Source organism: Ovis canadensis, chromosome 4 (assembly GCF_042477335.2).
Source record: "Ovis canadensis isolate MfBH-ARS-UI-01 breed Bighorn chromosome 4, ARS-UI_OviCan_v2, whole genome shotgun sequence".
Taxonomy (NCBI): Eukaryota; Metazoa; Chordata; class Mammalia; order Artiodactyla; family Bovidae; genus Ovis; species Ovis canadensis.
Genome location: NC_091248.1, coordinates 129,313,596 through 129,336,215, shown reverse-complemented (window position 1 = coordinate 129,336,215; position 22,620 = coordinate 129,313,596). Strand labels below are relative to the sequence as shown.

At 55.8% G+C, this 22,620-nt stretch overlaps 1 protein-coding gene across 10 annotated transcripts in view; it reads left to right on the top strand.

Moving 5' to 3' along the window:
• PRKAG2 (protein kinase AMP-activated non-catalytic subunit gamma 2) overlaps positions 1-22,620 on the top strand; it is a 310,044-nt gene that overhangs the window by 96,791 nt on the left and 190,633 nt on the right. For 6 of the 10 annotated variants that reach the window (XM_069588745.1, XM_069588744.1, XM_069588746.1 and 3 more), the window contains exon 3: positions 5,928-6,207. The exons of 2 other annotated variants lie outside the window; for them this stretch is intronic. In XM_069588745.1, coding sequence (XP_069444846.1) covers positions 5,928-6,207 — 280 coding nt within the window. Of the gene's footprint in view, positions 1-5,927; positions 6,234-22,620 lie in introns of all 10 variants that reach the window. 2 more of the 10 variants (XM_069588759.1, XM_069588753.1) reach the window with 1 other exon arrangement.

Below are 22,620 nucleotides of genomic sequence, written 5' to 3'. Positions count from 1 at the left end.
TGCAATGCTGCGTCCAGACCCCCTGCTCTGGGACTGGCGGGGCAGGCCATGCAGGGGAGTGTCCCAGCAGGACAGGTCCTGCACCTCCCAGCTCATCTCTGCATCTTTGTGCCCTGTGACTGAGATCCCCGTCTCCTCAGGGAATTGAACACTTTCCGTGGCTGCCAAGCTGAACGTGGATGGGACCCTGGGTGGCCTCCTCCTCCTCCACGATCTAGAGGCCACGGCTGAGCTCCCCTTTTTGGGAGCTCTGGGCTCAAGAGCCAAGCGCCAAGGCTCCCAAGCATCAGTTGAGATGGGAGTCTGTCCGCTCTCCCCACTAGTCCCCAGTCCTGGTTCCCCTGCCCCCAGAAGGGGCAGCCCTTTGTCACAAAAGACATCTCAGGATGCAAGGACTTCTGGTCACCTCGCCTCCACACAGCTCTCCCGGGCCAGCGTCGAGAGGAAGATCAGTGCCTCTGACGTCCCCAGATCATTCAAGAGCGCTGCGGTCACTCCGGGTTGGCCAGGGTGGCCGGGGCCTGGGGGAATCTGTGGAATGCCAGGCAGTCCGCCACCCCCACACCCTCAACGAGTGACCACGGGTTTTTCCTGTCTGTGCCCCTTGATCCTGGGACGAGGAGCCTGGATCCTCTGTTCATCTTTCCTGGCAGCTTCCCTGAGGTGTGACCTGGGACAGGACCTTCTCTGTGAACCTGTCTCCCCGTCAGCAAACCCGGGCTCATGACAGTGCTCACCTCCCTTGTGAGGATGAAACGAGCTCATCCGTAGAGCAGACACAGATGGGCAGCTGCTCAAGGGCCGTCTGGGAACGCGGCTGTGACTTAGGTCATCCCCCATCTGGAGCGCTGTGGAGGGGAGCACCCACGTCCTGTTTATCTGAGCCGTGGGGAGCGTTGCACTCAGCGGGGCCCTAGACTCCACTCAGGCACTCCTGTCCATCACTGGCCACGCGTACCACCCCTCTGGCTCCTCTGCTGAGAACACCCGCCCCCTTTCTGTCTGGAGTACACGGGGGCTCCGGCTAGGACACCCCACCATCAGCTTGCTGGACGCGGCCCTTACCTGCCAGGCCTGACCTCCCCACCTCTCTGGCCTGAGTCGGACTCCAGGGGACGGTGTTCCTGGCCTACAGATCCTCCCTTTGAGGTTTTGTTTCACTCAGCTCCCCTTTTTCTGGCGCCCCTTGCCTGTGACCTCCTTTATCCTCGCCTGTTTCCCACAAGCTCCCAAGAGGCCCCCGCCAGTCGGCTGTCAGTCACCGCCAGGCCAGCCCCACCCACCCTTCACCGTCACCCCTGCACCTCTCTTCTCTCTTCCCCTTTGTCCTTGGGATGCAGCTGAGACCTGAGAGTCGGGAGGCTGGGCCCTGCCCCACGGGGCCCCCTGCAGCCGTGGACAGAGGTGGGCCTGGCAGCCTTACCCACTGTGCCCTGAGTTCCCATCCATAGCTCTGAGGAGCCAACAGGCACTGGTGTGGCTCTGGGCCCTTTGTTCATCCAAACCCAAGGAAACGTGCCATTGCATTGGCAAAGTACCATATTAGCTGCGTCCTGCTTGAAGGCACGGGCCCTGTCCCTGGGGCTCCTACCCCTACCTATCCTGCAGGAAGCAGACCCAGAGGCCAGCTCTGTGCCCACCTTCTCGAGGTCATGGCTTGAGACCAGTCCTTCCACTTCCTGTGGACAAGGCTGAGCTGGGGCCCCCATTTTTGGCCGTGTTTGGGGGACAGTCTGCTCTCTGGGGCCCCCTCCTCAAGCTGACAGCTGAGGCCTGGTTCCATCAGCCTGGAATTCTGAGCATAGGATGGAATCCCAGTCTGGAGAATCTTGGGGCTCCACTTGCCCTTCAGAGAGGGTTCAAGCCGGTACCCCGGGCCCTGTGAGACTGATCATCCAGCGGCAGCTGGCTCCGCTTTCCCCCGTGAGCTGTCCGTGGTGGCCCAAGTGAGTGGCTGTTTGTCTGTCCTCCCAGCTCCACCTCCTCTTTCCCTGGCCCTGGGATGTCTCTGCCCCTCGGCCTGTCCACAGCCTGTCAGCTCTCAGTGCCTTCTCTGGTTTGGGACCCCGTGACCCACAGTGTCCCTTTTTGCAGACTCTTCCCCATCTGGCTCACTCTCAAGCCAGCCTCATCTTCCCTGCCATTCTCCATGGCCTCACAGGGACCCCAACCTTCCCCACGTCTTATTCTCTGCGTGGAAAGAACGTCAGCCTTGCTCAGCCGTTCCTCCTCCCCAGGCCGAGCTCACTGTGCAGCATGGAGGGGACATCCGCGGGGTTAACGTGACTCCCTGCCTCTGTCCTCACACTTGACCTTGACTCCTTTTCTGTTTCACGTTGCCAGGCTGCTCCAGGGAGGTATGTGGTGCAAGAGTCAAGGCCGTGGGCCTGATGTCCCACCCACGACTGACCAGCTTTGTGGCCTTCACTGTGTCCCCAGTTGGTGCCTTCTCAGAGCTCTGGGGTCAGGGATACCCGGGGAGTGATGGTGACTGGCCACCAGCATGTCGGCCCTAAATGACTGTGCTAGCCCCGTGCTGCAGAGCCTCCGTGGTGTCCCCTCTAAGGAGGCTTAGGTTCTCACACCACACATGGATTGACTGAGTGAAAGTTACTCAGTCGTGTCTGACTCTTTGCGCCCCCATGGACTGTACAGTCCATGGAATTCTCCAGGCCAGAATCCTGGAGTGGGTAGCCGTTCCCTTCTCCAGGGGAATCTTCCCAACCCAGGAATCAAACCCAGGTCTCCCGCATTGCAGGTGGATTCTTTACCAGCTGAGCCACCAGAGAAGCCCAAGAATACTGGAGTGGGTAGCCTTTCCCTTCTCCAGCGGATCTTTCCAACCCAGGAATCGAACCCAGGTCCTCTGCACTGCAGGCGGATTCTTTACCAGCTGAGCTATCAGGGAAGCCGCACCCCCCACGTGGAGCCTCTCCCTAAACCAGCCCTGCCTCCCTGACTCTCCACACCTAACCGAGGATCTACTGGGGCCAAATTCATGGCAGTGAGAGCTGAGTGAAGAGGCCGAGGCACATACCGTGGGTCGGGACCTGAGGCGGTGCCAGGTGCCCGGTCGTCCCCTGGCCCTGCAGGGCGGCCTGCTGCCCCCAGTGGACACACGAGGACGCTGACACTAGGTCGCTGGTCACTGCCGGAAACCGAGCCGGCGTTCAGCTCCTGTGTCTGTGTCTAGAATCCTTGCTCATACCATCCTGCTGTGGGGTGACCCTCCATCCCTGGGCCCATGTCCACAGATACATGCCGCCCACTGCTTGGAAAGCTGCTCCGTGTGAATTATCCATGGGATTCAGAAGAGCTTCGGAATGCCTGAGCCGTAGGTCAGTGGATAGTGGCTGAACCCAACACTTTAGAGACCTTTGTGCTTCCTGTATCACATGTTTGGAAAAAGAAACCCTTGAACTCAAGCAGAGCTGGAGTCCCACGGTTCGGGTGTAGCTCGGCCTCTGCCTCCGAAGCCCACTGGGCATAAGGTTCTGCACTGCCCCCCATGGCCACACTGGTCCTTTATCGCAGGGCAGAGGGTCTCAGGAAGAAGGGGGCGTGTGGTTGAGAGTCCCCACAAGGGCATCTCTTCCTTTAAGGGACCATAAGCCCAGCTGAAGCTCCAGTGCTCTGGCCACCTGATGGGAAGAGCCAACTCATTGGAAAAGACCCTGATGCTGGGAAAGATTGAGAGCAGGGGGAGAAGGGGACGATAGAGGATGAGATGGTTGGATGGCGTCACCAACATGATGGATGTCAGTTTGAGCAAGCTCCGGGAGATGGTGAAGGGAAGGCTGGCATGCTGCAGTTCATGGGGTCACGGAGAAGCAGACACGGCTTAGCGACTGAACATCAAGTGCAGACGGCATATTAAAAAGCAGAGCCATCACTTTGCCAATACAGGTCCGTCTAGTCAAGGCTATGGTTTTTCCAGTAGTCATGTGTGGATGTGAGAGTTGGACCATAAAGAAAGCTGAGTGCTGAAGAATTGATGCTTTTGAACTGTGGTGTTGGAGAAGACTCTAGAGAGTCCCTTGGACTGCAAGGAGATCCAACCAGTCCATCCTAAAGGAGATCAGTCCTGGGTGTTCATTGGAGGGACTGATGTTGAAGCTGAAACTCCAACACTTTGGCCACCTGATGCAGAGAGCTGACTCATTTGAAAAGACCCTGAAAAAAAAAAAAAAGAAAGAAAGAAAAGACCCTGATGCTGGGAAAGATTGAGGGCAGGAGAAGGGGAGGACAGAGGATGAGATGGTTGGATAGCATCATCGACTCGATGCACATGGGTTTGGGTGGACTCCGGGAGTTGGTGATGGACAGGGAGGCCTGGCGTGCTGCAGTCCATAGGGTTGCCTAGAAGCTGACTCACCTGAGCGACTGAACATCAAGCCCAGCTCAGGGCGCCCTCTAGTGGTAGAAGAGCTCACAGGGTCCCTGGCCCGGACAGGCACCCCAGGTGTCCAGAGACACAGAGGCCGCTCTCTTACCTCCCTTCTCAGCGCACCTGGGGTCACCTGCCTTGCAGAGCCCGGGGTCTCAGCCTGCTGGCCGACTCCCGCCAGGCTTCGTCCTTGCCCCAGCACCCAGTGGACAAGTGGTTTTCCTTTCCTGCTGCAGAGCTGGGTGGCCCGAGGCCCTCTGGCTCCTGTGTTGCAGGCTTCCCCAGGGGATGACAGCCAGTCGTGTGCAAAGGTGATTCCTGTTGGTCAGGTCTGGCTGGTGCCCCTTCAGACAGCCCTGAGGGGTGAGCGGGCCCCTCATTCCACCCAGGAGGAGACCCAGGCTTAGGGAGTCTCAGTAACGCCCCCGGTGGTTCAGCAAGGGGTGAGCAGGTCAAGCCCAGGCGCTCAGATGCAAATGAAGTGAAGTGAAGTCACTCAGTTGTGTCTGATTCTTTGCAACCCCATGGACCATACAGTCCATGGAATTCTCCAGGCCAGAATACTGGAGTGGGTAGCCTTTCCCTTCTCCAGGGGATCTTCCCAACCCAGGGACCAAATCCAGGTCTCCCGCTTTGCAGGCGGATTCTTTACTGGCTGAGCCACTAGGCAAACCCAAGAAGACTGGAGTGGGTAGCCTATCCCTTCTCCAGGGGCTCTTCCTGACCCAGGAATCAAACTGGGGTCTCCTGCCTTGCAGGCGGATTCTTTACCAACTGAGCTATGAGGGAAGCCATTGAGATGCGAATACCGGTTCCTAAACCCACCAGCAGGGCACATTAGAAATCCCTCCAGTCTATGAGTTGCGTGCATTGGCTTGAAGACAGAGTCAAGCACTTTTTCAAACCCTAACTGGTGGCGATTTCAAGTCATGATCCAAGTGAGCCTCAGAGGTTTTCAGCCTCGTTAACTTTTTTCCCTAACCCTTGCGGTCACTCCAACGTGGACACTGCTTGGAGATGAAACCTTCGTCCCTTCCCACACCAGGACCCCAGGACGGAGCCCCGGGCCCCCAGACTCTCAGGTCCTGGGGGTCTGTGCTCCCTCCTTCGAGGAAGGGCAACATTATTGCAGGGTGGCCAGACCTCAAGGACAGATGCATGTTCTTGAGAAGTGAAGACCAGGAGATGGGGCTGCAGACAGGCCAGAGGGGAAGAGGCCAGCTTTCGAGGCTTTGCGGTTGCCTTGGCTGTCCTCCCCGCCTCCCGGAAGCCCCCTTGCAGAGAGCTGGACGGAGGCCGGGGTTGGGGGGTGGACGGGGTGGTGCGGCCCAGCCTGTGGACTGGTTGTCCTTGCTCCCATCCTGCACACCCTCTCAGGCCGCCCCTTGTCTGTGCGAGAGCCTGGTGGGGCTATTTCTCAGTTGGGGTGCCATGGACCCCCCAGCTGGGTGGCAGGGGACAGCGGAGGAGGGCAGGTCCGCACAGGCTGCCATCTGGGCTCCAAGGGACCTCACCTGTCTGTCTGTCTTTCTGTCTGCAGGTGGACAGCCCCTTCGGCTCGGGCAGCCCCTCCAAAGGCTTCTTCACCAGAGGTCCCCAGCCCCGGCCCTCCAGCCCCGTGTCTGCCCCCGTGCGCCCCAAGACCAGCCCCGGCTCCCCCAAAACCGTGTTCCCGTTCTCCTACCAGGAGTCCCCGCCGCGCTCCCCACGCCGCATGAGCTTCAGCGGGATCTTCCGCTCCTCCTCCAAAGACTCCTCCCCCAGCTCCAACCCGTCCACCTCGCCGGGGGGCATCCGCTTCTTCTCTCGCTCCAGAAAAAGTAAGGCATTGATGCTTTTGTTCCAGGTGGGTGCAGGGCTGCAGGGGGAGCCGCTCTCGGCCTCGGGGGACGCTGCCGCTGGCCGGTGGCTGTAGCGATGGTGCTGAGTGCGCGCGTCTGGGTCCGTCCCCCAAGAAAAATTGAGCTCCGGAAAAACAGGTTTCCACCAGGGCCCCTTTCTTCCTGCGCTAACCCAGGACAGCCACGTGGAATGCTGGAAGTCAGGAGTGATGTGAAGCTAAGATTGGGCCTGGTACCCTGCTGTGGTCTGCCCCAGGGTGGACCACAAGCCAGAGGGATTTGAGTCTTTGGGACTCAAATTTGGGACCACATTTGAGGGATTTTAGGCTTACTTGTTTCTGGCACATCCTGACTTTGTTTTGGGTCCTGGGTAGCTGGGGTTCGTCTGTTAAGAGAAACAGGGGCAGGAAACGTGTGTTTGAGAGAGAGTTCTTTAGGCTCATGAGAATTTGTGATCTAAGGATAAACTGTTCTCCGCTGAGAGCTGTTGATCGTAACTGGAAATATTATGGCTAACCATAAAGTTGTCGTTCTTTTTAGTTACCAAGTCGCATCAGACCCCTTGTGATCCCCGTGGACTGTAGCCCGCCAGGCGCCTTTGTCCCTGGGATTCTCCAGGCAGGAATATTGGAGTGGGTTGCCGTGCCCTCCTCCGGGGGGTCCTCCTGACCCAGAGGCTGAACCCGTGTCTCCTGCGTCAGCAGGCGGGTTCCTTACCGCGGAGCCCCAGGGAAGCTCAAACCATAAAGCAGACGGTTTCATTTCGCCTCTCCTGTTTCTCAGTGCGTCTCCCTACTCGTTGCGCCTCTCTCTGATGACAGAGGAAGTTCCTGTTCAGGAAGACGGTGCTTTGGGAAATATGCTTGCCCCGGGCGTCGGGTCTGGAGTGGTCCTCCTTTGTCTCTGGTTGTATTTGCAGGAGGGCCTGTAGGTCGGAGCTGTACCCCATCCGCAGGGCCAGCACCAATGCAGTGTTCAGCCTCTGTGACTTACGAGGGAGGGTGGGGGACTCTTCTTTTGGTGGTTTGGGGTGTTGCTCCTAGCACCCCTCAAGTCCTCCCCGTGATGACTGAACTCACATGCAAGTGTACAGATGTCCTGTGACAAGGTGGTCCTCATGCAGATGACGCAGGCCATGTGCGGTTGGGAACTTACATGTGAAGCCAGAGGAGCAGGTGTGTCCCAGCCCTGATGTCCCAGCGCCCCAGAGAACATCCCCTGTTTCCTCTACATGGATCCTGAAACCCTCAACTACTCCATCACGCACCAGCTCTCAGAGGAGGGTGGTCAGACCAGACCTTCACCAGACGTTCTGTTTCTCGCGTCGGGCCTGGGTTGGTTACAACAGAATGAGGTTGTGTTAGTTTCGTGGGGGCAGCCATGACGAAGTAGTCCAAACCGGGTGGTTTAAACAACAGGAATTTATTCTCTCCCGGCTCCAGAGGCCAGACGTCAGAACCAAGCTCTCAGCGGGGCTGTGGTCCTGCTGAACGGGCTGGGGAAGAGTCTGGCTTTTCTCTCAGCTCCTGGTGTTGTTGGCAGCCCTTGGTGTTTCTTGGCCCGTGGAGGCAATGCTCGGCGTCTGCCTCCATCGCCGTGGGCGTGTGGCCCGCTCCCGCCGTGTGTCTGTCTGTATCCACGGGCCGCTTCCCTTCTGAGGACCACAGTTGCTTTGTGTGAACAGCCACCGACCCCAGGATGACCTCTTCCGAATCCCTTACATCTGCTGTGACCTTGTTTCCACTTAAGTTCCCTTTTTGAGTTTCCTGGAAAAGACATGAATTTGGCGGGGGTAGAGGGTAGGGATACCTGGCGGCTCAGACAGTAAAGAATCCGCCTGCAGTGCAGGAGACGTGGGTTCGATCCCTGGGTTGGGAAGATCCCCTGGAGGAGGAAAAGGCAACCCCCTCCAGTATTCTTGCCTGGAGAATCCCATGGACAGAGGAGCCTGGCGGGCTACAGTCCACGGGGTCGCAAAGAGTCGGACACGACTGAGCGACTAACACACACGCACAGCCATCCCACCCAGTGCACCGGTGACATCAGAAAAGCCAGGACCTGCAGTTCACGACACTGGCTGGGGAGTGGAGGACTGACCTGCGGGCATAGGTGGTCATCCTGTTAAGACCAGGGTCACTTCTGAAGGCAGAAGGCCACAGCCAGGGTGCATTCTGGGAGGTCTGGGGGAGCCTGCAGGCGGCCTATGAGTCCTGGAGGCGGCCTATGAGTCCTGGAGGCTTGCCCGACCTTCAGCTCCTGGTGCCAGGAGTCCATGCTGCCCACTTCTGGCCAGTGAGTTTAAAGGCCATTCAGTGTGCTTGGCTAGAAAACGTGCACGCCTGGGTGCTAAGCTGTCTCAATCGTGTCCAGTTCTTTGCAGCCCCGTAGACTGCCACCTGCCAGGCTCCTCCGTCCATGGGATTCTCCCAGCAAGAATACTGGAGTGGGTTGCCATTTCCTTCTCCAGGGGATCTTCCCAGCCCAGGGATCGAGCCCAGGAGTGGCCAGGGCTGCTGGTAAAAAGACGCTCATTAATTAGGTTGGGTTGGGGCTCAGCTTCCTTAGAGAAGCTCTCTGGTGGTGGGGGCGGTGGGTGTTCAGACCAGGGACGGTAGCCCGTGCTGGTGCCCTTGAAGCACGGAGCCCACGTCCTTGACCTTCCCCAGCCGGAAACCAGCCCTGCCCAGCCTGCTGATGAAGCGTGAAGGCCCTGGTCTGTATACAGGCAGCGCGTGTCCTGCTTCATGGGTCCTCCCCTCGGGCCCTGGCCCCCCGGTTTTCCCATCGCGTGGGTGTGAGGCGTGCTCCCATCGCGTGTGTGGCGTGCTCCCATCGCGTGTGTGTGAGGCGTGCTCCCATCGCGTGTGTGTGAGGCGTGCGTGGAGGGCATACAATCTGTCTGCTCTTCCTCCTGCTTGAGTCTACACCCACGTCAAGGTGCCTGGACTCTACATCGCTCCCACTGCCCCGGAACCGATTCCGTAACCCTGAACTTGAGAGGAATGCCCTTGGCCTGTGTGAAGGGTCTTGTAAACGGCAGCCCATGGAACGTGCTGTGAAAAGATGTCGCGGGGACGCTTTGTCACACGAGACCCCTGGGAGAAATTTCCCATCTTGGTACCAAGAATAGCTGTACTTCTGAGCAACTGGTTGGCTTTTGTGTGTCACAGACTGTGATGGTGTAGCAACCCCATTTCCCATCTGCATTTTCTGCTGGGGATATTGGAACCAACTCTGTACCCAGGGTGTTAAGAGCGTTTCTAGCCTGGTTTCTGAATCCATTTTTGGCCCCCCATCCTTTTATTTCCCGCCCCACAACTCACTTTTCAAAAAAACAAAAACAAAGAAGACAGTTTGATGAAAGGAGTTGGGTGTATTTACAGAATTCAAAAAGGAGCTGAATGCTTGCGACTCAGGAAGGGAAGGAGCCAGGCTGGTTCTGGCAGGCTCAGTGGCCAGAATTCACAGAGATGCAGAGAATCCCTAGTCTTTGCGTCTCTCCACCAACCACTCCAAATGCCTCATCCTAGGATATCTGATCAGCCCAGCTGGGATCTCTGAACCAATGGGCTCCTGTTCAGGGGGCGGCTGGGAGGCAGGGTCAAACAGCTAAAGCACAGTGACCAGGAGCCTGCCCTAGAGGTGGGCGGAAAGTTCCAGGACGCACACGCAGCCTCCTACATCCATGAAGATGCCCTCATCGAGCTCGGTCCAGTCACTCCGCACACGGCGGTCAGCATCCCCCTGCTTCCCCGATCCTGTCTGAGCGTCACCGCTAAGGATGTGGGTGTGATGGACCAAGCCCTCCACCTCGGCCTGATGAGATGCCCGTTTCTCCTCCAGTGCTGTCTGCACCCTGTCCTTCCCATCCTGTGACTTCCGGGGGAGAGTTAAGATTCCCCACATTAAGAACTGCAGCAGACTTCCTCTGTTCTCTTTCTCTTTCGTCTGCTGACACTGGATCAAAAGGTGCCGCAGACTCCCCAGGTGACCCTCAAGCGTGGCAAACATCATTGTCTGTTATCTGGAGAAAGGGGGAAGACAGAAATCCTGCAGAGCCATTTTCAAAGGGAAAGAGAGGAAAAGGACTCAGACCCATTAAGAGCGAGAGAAGATAGCAGGGGCTTCTCTGGGGGTCCAGTGGCTGGGACCCTGTGGGTCCCATGTGGGGGGCCCAGATTCGATCCCCTGGGTGGGGAGCTAGATCCCATGTGCAGCAACTAAGACCCAGTGTAGTCACACAAGTAAATAAAATTTATCTTTCTAAAGAGAGAGAGGAAATGCAGAGGCTACAGTTCCGAGTGCTCGTCTGCTGCTGGGAGCAGCGAGGACCTCGGTTGGCTGGCGCTCTCTCCCCGGGAGGAGAGCCAGCCCTTTGCTCTGCAAGGACCCTACCCCTTGGAGGGGCTTCTTAAATGCTGTGGCTCTAGCCTTCCTCTGGGCTCCTGGCCCAGTGGCGTGTTGATCCCAGACGTGTCCTGGGGACCCTGGGGTTTTCATCACGCTCGTCCTAGCCACACGGTTAACTAGCAGCAAGCCTAATTCCCTTGGAGGATCAGGGTCAGCCATCCCAAGCAAAGCAATAACCCACTTTCGGCCTCTTCCTCTAAAAACAGACGACAGCCCGGGACAAAATCCAGCTTGAAACTTTTCTTCATTCTTGTACTTTAATCACTGAGATACAGGCACGCCCTTGCTTCTCTCCCCTGTGGCTGTTTGCACTTGGAACGCAGATTCAAGCTGTTGTCTCTGAACCACATGCCCCACAGGGTAGAACACGTTTACATCTCGTCTTCAAGTGAAAGTCGCTCCGTCATGTCAGACTCTTTTGAACCCATGGGCTATACAGTCCATGGAACTCTCCAGGCCAGAATACTGGAGTGGGTAGCCTTTCCCTTCTCCAGGGGATCTTCCCAACCCAGGGATCAAACCCAGGTCTCCCACATTGCAGGCGGACTCTTTACCAGCTGAGCCACCAGGGAAGCCCCACATCTCGTCTAGTTCCCAAGAAGTCTTACATGGCTATGAAGCAGTAGAAGCTTCCAGAAAATAGCGAAGCTTATCTCCAAAAGGACAACAAAGATTTCCTGCAGCTTGGCTGAGGATTGCCTTGCTTTTGAAGGTGAGGAAAGGGAAATGCATGTCCATCTGTTTGTGAACTGCAAATAATAAGATGAAAGTCTTTAAAAAAAGAAAGAAAGAAAAACAGTCTGGCTTGGTCAGCAAGGCAGGACCTCAAGAAGGACTGAATCTCATGTTACTCAACTTTGCTCCCTAATCATTGATAGTAATTATCCTTGTCTACTGGGCTTGTTCTCAGTGCATTGTACGTGAGCGCTGGGTTTTGTATTTGTTTATTTTACTCATTTGCTTGTTAATACTTCACTGATACGTTAGGTGCATCATGAGACACACACCAAAACCTTAATTGGAGACCTCGGTGTCCCAGGTGTCAACATTCAGGGTTCACTTTCTGGATGTGTAGACAGGAAAAGCAAGATTCTCCGGATTGGGCACTGTAGAGGGTTTTCTCCGGAGAAGGCAATGGCACCCCACTCCAGTACTCTTACCTGGAAAATCCCATGGATGGGGGAGCCTGGTGGGCTATAGTCCACGGGGTCGCACAGAGTTGGACATGACTGAAGCGGCTTAGCAGCAACAGCAGCAGCGAATTTTCTCGGTTTGCTTTCTCTGTCTTCTGTTGGCCAAAACCTAACAGCATTTCCACATCAGACAGTTTCTCCTAGTTCAACACACGGCAAACACACAGAATCCAGGACAGGACCTGCAGTGGCGCAGAACACGTCAATGGCCTCAGGCTCCCGGGGGACCAAATGACAAGGCTCCAGGGTGGAATTGGTCATAAACGGGGCACGAAAGGAGGGAACGGCAGAGAAAGGACAGGAGGAAGTTCCAGGCAGGCTGCGGGGAGGAGACAGAAAGCAACTTTCCTGGGCTGCAGTAGAGATGCTGAGCTCTGAGAGCAGAGCAGAGGTGAGAAGGGCAGGTGACTCACGTGGGGCGACATGGGAAAGACCTACACTGGGTCTACGCTGGGAAAGACCGAAGGCCAGAGGAGAAGCGGGCGGCAGAGGAAGAGACGGTTAGATAGCATCACTAACCAAATGGACATCAGTCTGAGCAACCTCCAGGAGATAGCCAGGGGCAGGGAAGCCTGGTGTACTGCAGTTCATGGGTTGCAAAGAGTCGGACACAACTTCACAACTAAACAACAACAACATGTCACCATTAAAAAAATAATAATAACTTTAGGTTGACCACAGGACAACTAACAACCCTTACAGGCCTCCATAAAGGGAGTACGGACAAAACTGATGCTTGGAGCATATTATTAGGACTGCTTGTGCAGAGAGTGAGAGGGGCTTGTAAGGAAATGAGGCCACCATCCTAGCCAAGGTGGCTTGGGACCCAGACGAGGACTCAGAGCAGCGGAAGGGATGGTAGGAACAGAAAGGGATGGGAAAAGGACTAATGGTGGGAATCTCCTGGCAGTCCAGTGGTTAAGACTCTGCCTTCCAATGCAGGGCGTGTGGGTTCTGTCCCTGGTCTGAGAGCTAAGATCCCACGTTCCTCATGGCCGAAAACCATAAAATAGGAGCAGTACTGTAACAAATTCAATGAAGACGTAAAAAAAGGAAAATAAATAATGGGGTGTAGAAAGGATAGGGGGGTAAGAAAGAGGGAAATGAAAGGGTGAGAGAACCCAAACCTGTGAGTTCTCACCACTCAGAGCTTGTCCGGTGATGGTAGTTGTTGGTACCGATAATCCGAGACCAGCGGCTCCTTGTCCAGGGCTCCCCAGAGCCTCCTCTTCAGGGCCTCTCTCAGCTTGGGGCTGCCGCACCAAGAAGCCGGAGTGTAGACAGATGCCCGCGTAGGTCAGCACCTCCTGGAGCCTGGCGACGTTCCTAACAGCCACGGCCAGCGACAGGAAATACGACACGTAGAAGATGATGAGGAAGAAGGCAAGCGACTGCCGGGCCACGGCGTGAGCCCTGGAGCTGAGGCCACGCAGCAAGAACATGAGCGAGAGGGTGGACGCCAGGAGCGAGAGGAGCGGAACTGACCACCGGAGAACCACGTGGGGCAGAACAAAGAATAGATAGAGGGTCTGTAGCCTCTCAGCCACGGTTGGTGTCCATGGGAACCCTGGGTGGCAACCATCTGCCTGAGAACCGAAGGCCTCGTGGAGGATAAGATGACCTATGAACCAGACAGGATCAGGGCACCCAGCAGAAGCCAGGGCACCTTGTTTCAGAACCCTCTGTTTCAGCCAGAAGAAGACAGGGTACAAGAAGGAGGCAATCTTGGCACAGTGGAAGACTGAAAGTCAGGCGGTCAGCCAGGAGTTGAGGCTGTTGAAGCTCCAGGAGATTTCGAAAGAACTTTTGAAACTAACACCAAAGGAATTTGAGAGGTTGTTATGGAGGGCCACCCTGTGGGAAAGACCCTGATGCTGGGAAAGATTGAGGGCAGGAGGAGAAGGGGATGACAGAGGATGAGATGGCTGGATGGCATCAGTGACTCTATGGACATGAGTTTGGGTGAACTCTGGGAGTTGGTGGTGGATAGGGAGGCCTGGCGTGTTGCAGTCCTTGGCATCAGACATGACTGAGCGACTGAACTGAACTGAACCCCATACAGAAAGAACCGGGAGGTGGCCAGGCAGGCCACGATTGTGTCGCCTGCGGGCAGCACCTGGCATCGCACAAGTTCCCGGCTCAGCACTGTAACTATGAAGCCATCCTGCAGCGTGGCGGCCAGCGACTCCAGGACAAAGCTGACCTTGAAGATGGGCGTGGGGGAGAGCAGCATCTTCTCCAGGCGCTGGGATTCACCCACTGGGAGACACAGCCTCCCTGGTCAGGCCACGCTGTTGAGACTACAGACCCCGAGGCACTTCCCTAGGATTCAGGCAGACATGCAGCAAACGCCCCCCACCCCGACCGGTCCTCCGGGAGCTGAGAAGGGGACCTCTGTGACTTCTCTGAGCATACAAATCCCCCCCAGCTCAATGACGCCCTGTGTCTGTTTGCATAACCTGTATTTGCCTGCTCTTCATCAGAGCCAGATGTAGGGAAATGTGACAGAAGAGAGGCCCTGGGGTGATTGGAAATACCCCTATGTTGCCCTTTATTTCTCACCACGCTCTTTCTTTCCTAGTATTAGTCACTCAGGTGTGTCTGACACTTTGCGACCCCATGGACTGTAGCCCACCAGGCTCCTCTGTCCATGGAATTCTCCAAGCAAGAAGACTGGAGTGGGTTGCCATTTCCCTTCTCCAGGGGATCTTCCAGACCCAAGGACCGAACCCAGGTGTCCTGGATTGCAGACAGATTCTTTACCATCTGAGCCACCAGGGAAATCCATTTCTTTCCTAACTTTTTTCTTAAAAGTTCCCCAGGGATGGTGACCGGGCAGGGAGGCAGCCGTGTGTGCAGCGGGGGTGGCCTGGGAGTGGCTGATGGGAAGGAGGACCAGGCCTGACCCCCACCCTGGGGCCCTCGGGTGCCGCAAGACAGGGAGTGGGGGAACTAGTCTGTGTGCAAAGTCTGGACCATCTACGCTTCCTTTCACGGCGAGAAACAGTAATCCTTCCCACTTCTGAAAGTCTTCTTTGAGACTGGCCTTCAGAGCCACATTTGTTTTTTTAATATTCTTGGTGATGGGCCGTCTTTGCCTTTGGAAGATGGATTTCCTTTTTGTAAAGAGATCTTTTGGGGCCAGTAATGTTTGGGGTCAGAAGTTGAGATGAAGCTGCACTGATAGAAACCCACAAGCGTGCTGTTGGGTAGGGACAGGACACAGCCTCACCGTGGGGCGTGAGGCTGGGGCTCCACCCTCGGCTCTGCTCGCGGCTTTGGCTGCAGCAGCTGCTCATTCCTTGTCCACCCTGGGTGCTCAATGGCGTCCTTCTGACATGACTTCACCATCCAGACAGTGAGGTCGGGGCAGTTAATGCCTTTCTTTCTTTGACTCCTAGTGGAGGGTGGAGGGTAAGGCACTTGGTTGCTGTTCAGTCGCTCAGTCGTGTCCAACTCTTTGCAGCCCCATGGACTGCAGCATGCTGGGCTTCCCTGTCCTTCACCATCTCCTGGAGCTTGCTCAAACTCATGTCCATTGAGTCTGTGATGCCATCCAGTCATCTCATCCTCTGTCATCTCCTTCTCCTCCTGCCTTCAGTCTTTCCCAGCAATGGCGTCTTTTCCAGTGAGTCGGTTCTTTGCATCAGGTGGCGAAAAGATTGTAGCTTCAGCTTCAGCATCAGTCCTTCCAATGAGTATTCAGGGTTGATTTCCTTTAGAACTGATTGGTTTGATCTCCTTGCTGTCCAAGTGACTCTCAAGAGTCTTCTTCACCACCACAGTTTGAAAGCATCAATTCTTCGGTGCTCAGCCTTCTTTATGGTCCATCTCTAATATGACTACGGAAAAAACCATGGCTTTGACTGTACTATGTATGCAAAGTTAGCTGATGAGAACCCGCTGTATAACACAGGGTGCTCTGCTCAGCGCTCTGCTGTGACGCAGAGTAGATATACACATACATGTAGACGTGTGCACAGATGTATACTCACGGCTGATTCACTCTGCTGTGTCACAGCAGAAACTAACGCAACACTGGAAAGCAACTAAACTCCAATTTAAAAAAAAAACTGACTTCAGACACTGTTAGGTGGATTATAAAGACAGAGTTTTATTTAACCCTTGTAGTAACTGTTGTAGGTTGGTGTCCTCTCAACAAAGATACATTGAGGTCCTAACCCCCAGTATTTCTGATTGTAATCTTCCCTGGGAATCAAGTCACTTACCTGGGAATCAGGTCACTTACCTGGAAATCAGATCACTTACCTCTAAATCAAGTCAGTTCCTTGAGAATCAAGTCACTTACCTGGGAATCAAGTCACTTACTTGGGACATCAAGTCACTTACCTGGCAATCAAGTCACTGCAGGTGTGCTTAGCCGAGGGAGAGCCGTACAAGAGTCGGGAAGACGGTGATGGGAAGACAGACACACGGGGAGGATGCTGCGTGACAGCGGAGGTGGGGACTGGAGTGGTGTGTCTCCAGGCCAAGGGCTGGCAGCAACCACAGAAGCCAGAAGAGCAAGGAAGGGGCAGAGCCCTGCGGACCCCGCAATTTCTGTCTTCTGGCCTCCGGACTGTGAGGGAACCCTCTTCTGACGACCTGGTTTGGGGCGCTCTGGTGCAGGCAGCCGCAGGAAGCCGATGCAGGGACCAGCCGTGGGCAAGTGATGAGGGTCACGGAGGCTGAGCTCCGTGAATCAAAGCCGGCCCCTGATCTCTGGGTCACGAGACCACCGTCCGTGAGGTCAGGGCTGTGGGGCTCAGACGACCCCCACGTGAGTCAAAGTCGGCCCCTGATCCCTGCGTCACGAGACCACCATCCTTGAGGGCAGGATTGTGGGGCTCAGACAACCCCCACCTTCTCCGGCAGGAAGAGGAGGCCAGACCTGCTCTCTAGTTCCTGGTGACTTGTGCACAGACTCCTTGGTGATTTTCGAGAGAGCAGTTTGGGTGGCGGGGAAGGAAAGGAAGCTGCTAGGAGCTGAGGACTGAAGACACTGACCTCGTTTCACCGCATTTGGGCCTGAAGGGTAGGCCAGCTCAGGGCAGGGTCTCTGTGTTCACCCACAGCCCCCGGGGGCTCTGGCCCCTCGCTGAGGCCGAATTGGGACCACGCGGTGGGGTTTCCATCAGGGGCTGACGGTTCCGGGCAGATGGGAGGTCTTCCCTGTGCAGTGCAGGGCTGGGGCGCAGAAGGTGGAGGTGGTGGGGCTGCAGGAGGTAAGAAGCCGGATCTGTGTCCCCTCACCACGTCTTGCCCCAAACCACCCCGCCCCCACCTCCTCAAGTGTCCTGTTTCCCCTCAGCACAGGGAGCAGGGTGGGGGGGGGGGTGGAATATGGTCAGGCCCATCACCTTGCTTGTGTGAGACTGTGACGTGAGCAGGAGAGAAACCCTTCTGAGGCCACACTGCCAAGAACCCCGGGCCCCGATCCTGCTGTGGCATCAAGTGGGGCCACCCTGACCCAGGTGGGGGGACGGAAGCAGATGGGCGCTAAGGGCTGGCTTGTTGGCTTCACGACAGGAGAGACCAGGGTGCACGTGGAGGCGGAGCGGAGGTGCGCGGGCCTGTGACACGGGCCTCCGTGCTTGAGCTGTGGACGATCTGATAATCCAGGGAGGACATGCTGGCTTCCTCGTCCCCGGCCTCAGGGTGAACGATCGATCGGGATGTAACTGGAACCCTGAAAGGGATCAAAGCAAAGGCGCCTCCTCCCCGCCCACAGAGAGGGATGTCCGCCGGCTGATCCCGCGGACATCTCCCCTCTTCCCCCGTGGTGAGAGGCTGTGGCTTCCAGAACACCTCAGCGTCTAGGGACCGTGGCGGACAGAGAGGGGCCGCCTGGGGGGGCAAGGTCATGGAGCTCGGTATTTTAGATAATAGATATCCTGATAGTTTAATCTCTTTTACGTTGTGTGTTTGTTTCAGTTATGATGTCATTAAAGCGTCCTAACTAAGCTGCGCATCTCCTTGGTGGCAGAGGTGACATTTGTCCAGATGGCAATTAAGGCAAAACTGGAATATTCCAGACCCAGGGCTGGGTGGGGATGGGGGCGGATTGGCGCTCAGACAAACTTGAATCCCTCACCCACCCACCCTGCTCCCCGTGCTAAGAGGGGAAACGGGACACTTGAGGAGGAGGTGGGGGCGGGGTGGTTTGGGGCAAGACGTGGCGAGGGATGAATACTGCTGAGTGACCACGGCTGGGCCGGAGGAGGGGCCGAGTGTGGTTAGCAAAAAACCTCGTTATCCCTGCCAGCACCCTCCCTACCCCACCCACCAGTCTTTTTCCTCTAAAACTCTCCCTTGACACACTAAGCTAGCAAGCTCATCAGGCCGCCTTTGGGCGATATCTTAGATCTGAGGTCTGCCTTCTGTAAATTCACTTTTTCTAGGTTTTCTCTGTCCCGTTCCTTCCACGTGGTTTGTTTGTTTTTTTTTAAATCATCTTTTAATGGATACAAATGGACTTCTTTTTGGTGTATTTGTTTGCTTACGGCTTCCTGGGTCTTTGTTGCTGCGCCCAGGGTTTCTCCCTAGCTTTCTGCACTCCCCAGGGCTGGTGTGTGGACGTCTCGTTGTGACGGCTTCTCCTGTTGCAGACCGGCTCTGGGTGTCGGGGCTTCCGCTGCCGCGGCTTGTGGGCTCGGCTGCCCCGAGGTAGGTGGGAACTTCCCTGACTGGTTGAACCGGTGTCCCCTGCATTGGGAGGCAGATTCTTAACCGCTGGACCACCAGGGAAGTCCTGCCTTCTTTTTTATTCTTTTTCAAGTTTGCCTTTGAAAAGCTTCCGTGACTTGAGGCTCTGATGGGGTGGCTGTCCCCACTCCTGCAGATTCCCCTGGGGGCAGCCCGTCCACCAGGAAGCACAGAGCAGAGGAAGAAGGTCCGCGTTAAATCTCTCCCACATTCGAGACAAGACGGGGTGAATGTGTATCCGCCTTCCACCTTTCTCTCCTGAATGCCTCTTGGAATCTGATTTCCCGCAGAAAAATGGGGCGGGGGGCAGCTCTGGGTCCCAGGGCCCTGGGGGAGGCCTGGGAACAGGCCTGCAAAACTCCGGGGCTTTTCCGGCTTCGTGTCTAAGTGACCGCTAGAGGGGGATAGAACCCCGTGTGTGAAACCAGGGGACGCAGCTGGACCTGAGGTTCCTGCCTGGGTTTCCCCGTGCTTAGTCACTGTCCTGTCTGATTCTCTGTGACCCCGTGGACTGCAGCCCACCAGGCTCCCCTGTCCATGGGGATTCTCCAGGCAAGAATCCTGGAGGGGGTTGCCATGCCCTCCTCCAGGGGATCTTCCCCACCCAGGGATCAAACCCAGGTCTCCTGCATGGCAGGTGAATTCTTTACCGTCTGAGCCAGTCCCAGACAGAAAAAAAAAAAGTGGAGCAGGAAGTGGATCTCAGCCCTGAGCAGCCTGACCCGCCCTTTTACAGGGGAGCAGTCTCACACTGAATATTCGTTCGGTGCTTATCTGCTGAGAGCTTGCTGAGATCCTGGGCACCGGGGACAGTGCCGAGGTGAGGCAGACGCTGAGAGAACTGTTGCTCCAACAGTGAAACACGGGGAGAGGGATGGCTCTTTCATGCAGGACCTTCAGGAAAGCTGAGACAGGGGCATCTGAGCCGAGGCGGGATGGAGCCAGGTGTGGCCGGGCAGGTGCATGAGGCAGGTGTGTGGGGCAGGTGGGGTGGGGACAAGGTGTGCCTGGCCGTGGGGACAGCGGTGGAAGTGTCCAGAAGCTGGGGCGGCCTCCGAGCCTGCAGGGAGCAGGAAGTGTGGCTGGAACCACGTGGGGAGGGACAGGGAGGGGCGGTCAGGGGTGGGGGTTGCAGGCCAGCCCAGGACCCCGTGGAGTGGTCCAGGGGGGTGTCGTGGGGGAATGACTTGCTCCATGGAGGGGTCCATCTGGCTGCTGTGCAGAGAGAGATGGTGAACACAGAGGCGGGGGCCCAGCCGGGCCCGCTGATACAGACCTGGATGTCAATGACCACCTCCTCTGAGACCTCCTCCCACCTGGCCTTCTCCAGAAAGCCTCGCCTGACTTCTCGCCTGGAGCAGTCTGCCAGGCTCTCAGATAAAACTTAAGTTATATCTTAACTTTCCCCGACATCCTCGGGCTCAGACCAACTCTGGGGGAAGGTTCTGGCAAAGGGAGTCCAACTAGGATGTGCATCATGGATGTTCAAGGCTGCGTCCTCTGGGGGTCACTGGCACGTTTAGCATATAAATGACACGGGGCTGTAGCATCACAGCCAGGGGCAAGGGTGTCCCTGGCGGCCCAGTGGTTAGGGCTTCCCCTGCAGGGACACAGGTTCCCTCCCGGGTCAGGGAGTTAAGAGCCCATGTGCTTTCTTGCGGCCAAAAGGAAATGAAAGTTAATAGTGATTCCAAAAAGCAAAAACAAAACAGATGCAACAGATGCTTTTCTTGGAAGCAGTGGGCTTCCCAGAACCCACGATTGATGGAGCTATGTCAGCTGCTGGGGTGAGACTGGAGTGCTTTTGCTAGCTGCCCCCCTCCCCCTCACTGCGCAAGAAATGGCATCATGTCCCAGCTGGGCAGCTGTCCACCCCAAGGGACCACGGCTGACGGAAGTCGGCCCCACTGGGCGCTGGGACACTTATCTTTGTCCCGCGCTGTGCTGTGCTAAGTCACTTCAGTAGTGTCCGACTCTGTGCCCCCATGGACACACCATGGACACACCATGGACTCCTCTGTCCATGGGACTCTCCAGGCAAGAATCCTGAAGGGGTTGCCATGCTCTCCTCCGCGGGATCTTCCTGACCCAGGGATCCAGACCTGGGTCTCCTGCATTGGAAGGTGGGTTCTTCACCACTATGCCATCTGGGAAGCCCCGCTAGAGCAAAGGTGTTGAAAGCCGCAGACTTGGACAGCCACCCACTCTGATGACCCCCGATTGCTTCTCTCAGTCCCGACTGCAGGGTCTGTAGGACAGACAGGCCAAGGGGACCCCAGGACCCAGGGGCTGCTGCAGCCCAGCGGGGAAGCGGGAAGCCCAGGGCGTTCAGCAAGGCCGCGGAGCATCGTCACAACCCTGGCCTGAAGCTGCTTTGTTGCTTTGTTTTATATCATAACCCAGCACAGTCACATGCACGGCTAAAAGCCATATCTCATGAAACAATAGTTACCCTGGCCTCTGTGCGCTGTTGTTGACTCGACCCTCGTTGGGTTGGTGGCAGCTGCATGTCGTCTCTGACCCACACGGCGGGGTGCCCGAGGGGGCAGGCGTGGGGCTGCGCTTGCACTTTGGGAAATGCCACCCTAGATGGTCATAAACAGCAGGACGGGGCGTGGATCGCCTGCCCGCAGATCGAGGAGTCTGGCTGGGAACTTCGGGGCCCAGAGAACCAGAGAGGTTGGAAGGAAGCGCTGAGGGCTTTGCCGGAGATGCCAGATGCTGGAGGTTTGAACTTGCTTCTCAGGACCAGCTCACAGCCATGACTCAGGCCATGTGTACTTCGAACACCCCGAATACATTTACTTTTCTGTTCCTAGTTAAAATATTAATGTTCTATTGTGGGTGACTGTGATTCTGGGTTATTTACATCTCGCTTCTTTAAACCCCGGCTCCTGGTGTGTGGGTCTGATCAAAGGATGTAAGGAGAGCTGTTTGAAATGCGAATGAGCTTCCCAGGAGGTTTATTGAACTTGTGAACCTTGTGTCCTTTCTCGTTCCTCTCCGTGTTGGATCACAGACCGCTCTTCTTTTCTCTCCCAGCAACTGGAGTTTATTTTTCAAATAAAAGTCTGTTTTCCCATAAAATGCCAAGAGTTTTGTACTGTGTGTGGACGAATGAACTTGGGCTTTTAAGCTTTTAGTTTGGAGCCTCTGAGTCATCGATTCACATGCCAGGGGTTGGGGCCTATGTGCCCCCTTCTAGAGTAGGGTCAGACGTGGGGGATTTCATCCCTGGTACTTGGGTCTGGACATCAAGGCCTCAGAACCTCCATGCCAACACCAGTCCTCTCTTGAAGAGGCTATTTCAGTGACCAGCAGGTTGGAACTGCTCTATCAACCTGGCTTTGATGACGCCATCAAGTTTTTACTTAAAGAAAGTTGGTTTGAGTAGGACGCTTAAAACTTGTTAACACAAAACACAGTTCTTCATGGAGATTTCTTAATTAAATCCTTTTTAAAAAGGCCTATCATAATTATCCAAAATCATCGCAGATGGTGACTGCAGCCATGAAATTAAGACGCTTACTCTTTGGAAGAAAAGTTATGACCAACCTAGACAGCATATTAAAAAGCGGAGACTTCACTTTGCCAACAAAGGTCCATCTAGTCAAAGCTATGGTTTTTCCAGTAGTCATGTATAGATGTGAGAGTTGAACTATAAAGAAAGCTAAGAGCCAAAGAATTGATGCTTTTGAACTGTGGTGTTGGATAAGACTCTTGAGAGTCCCTTGGACTGCAAGGAGATCTAACTAGTCCATCCTAAAGGAAATCAATCCTGAATATTCATTGGAGGGACCAATGTTGAAGCTGAAGCTCCAATACTTTGGCCACCTGATGCTGACTCATTGGAAAAGACCCTGATGCTGGGAAAGATTGAAGGCTGGAGGAGAAGGGGACGACAGAGAATGAGATGGCTGGATGGCATCACCGACTCAATGGACATGAGTTTGGGTGAACTCCAGGAGTTGGTGATGGACAGGGAGGCCTGGCGTGCTGCAGTCCACAGGGTCACAAAGAGCTGGACACGGCTGAGTGACTGAACTGAACTGAATCGGTAAACTCTTCCTATAAAAGGGAAGTG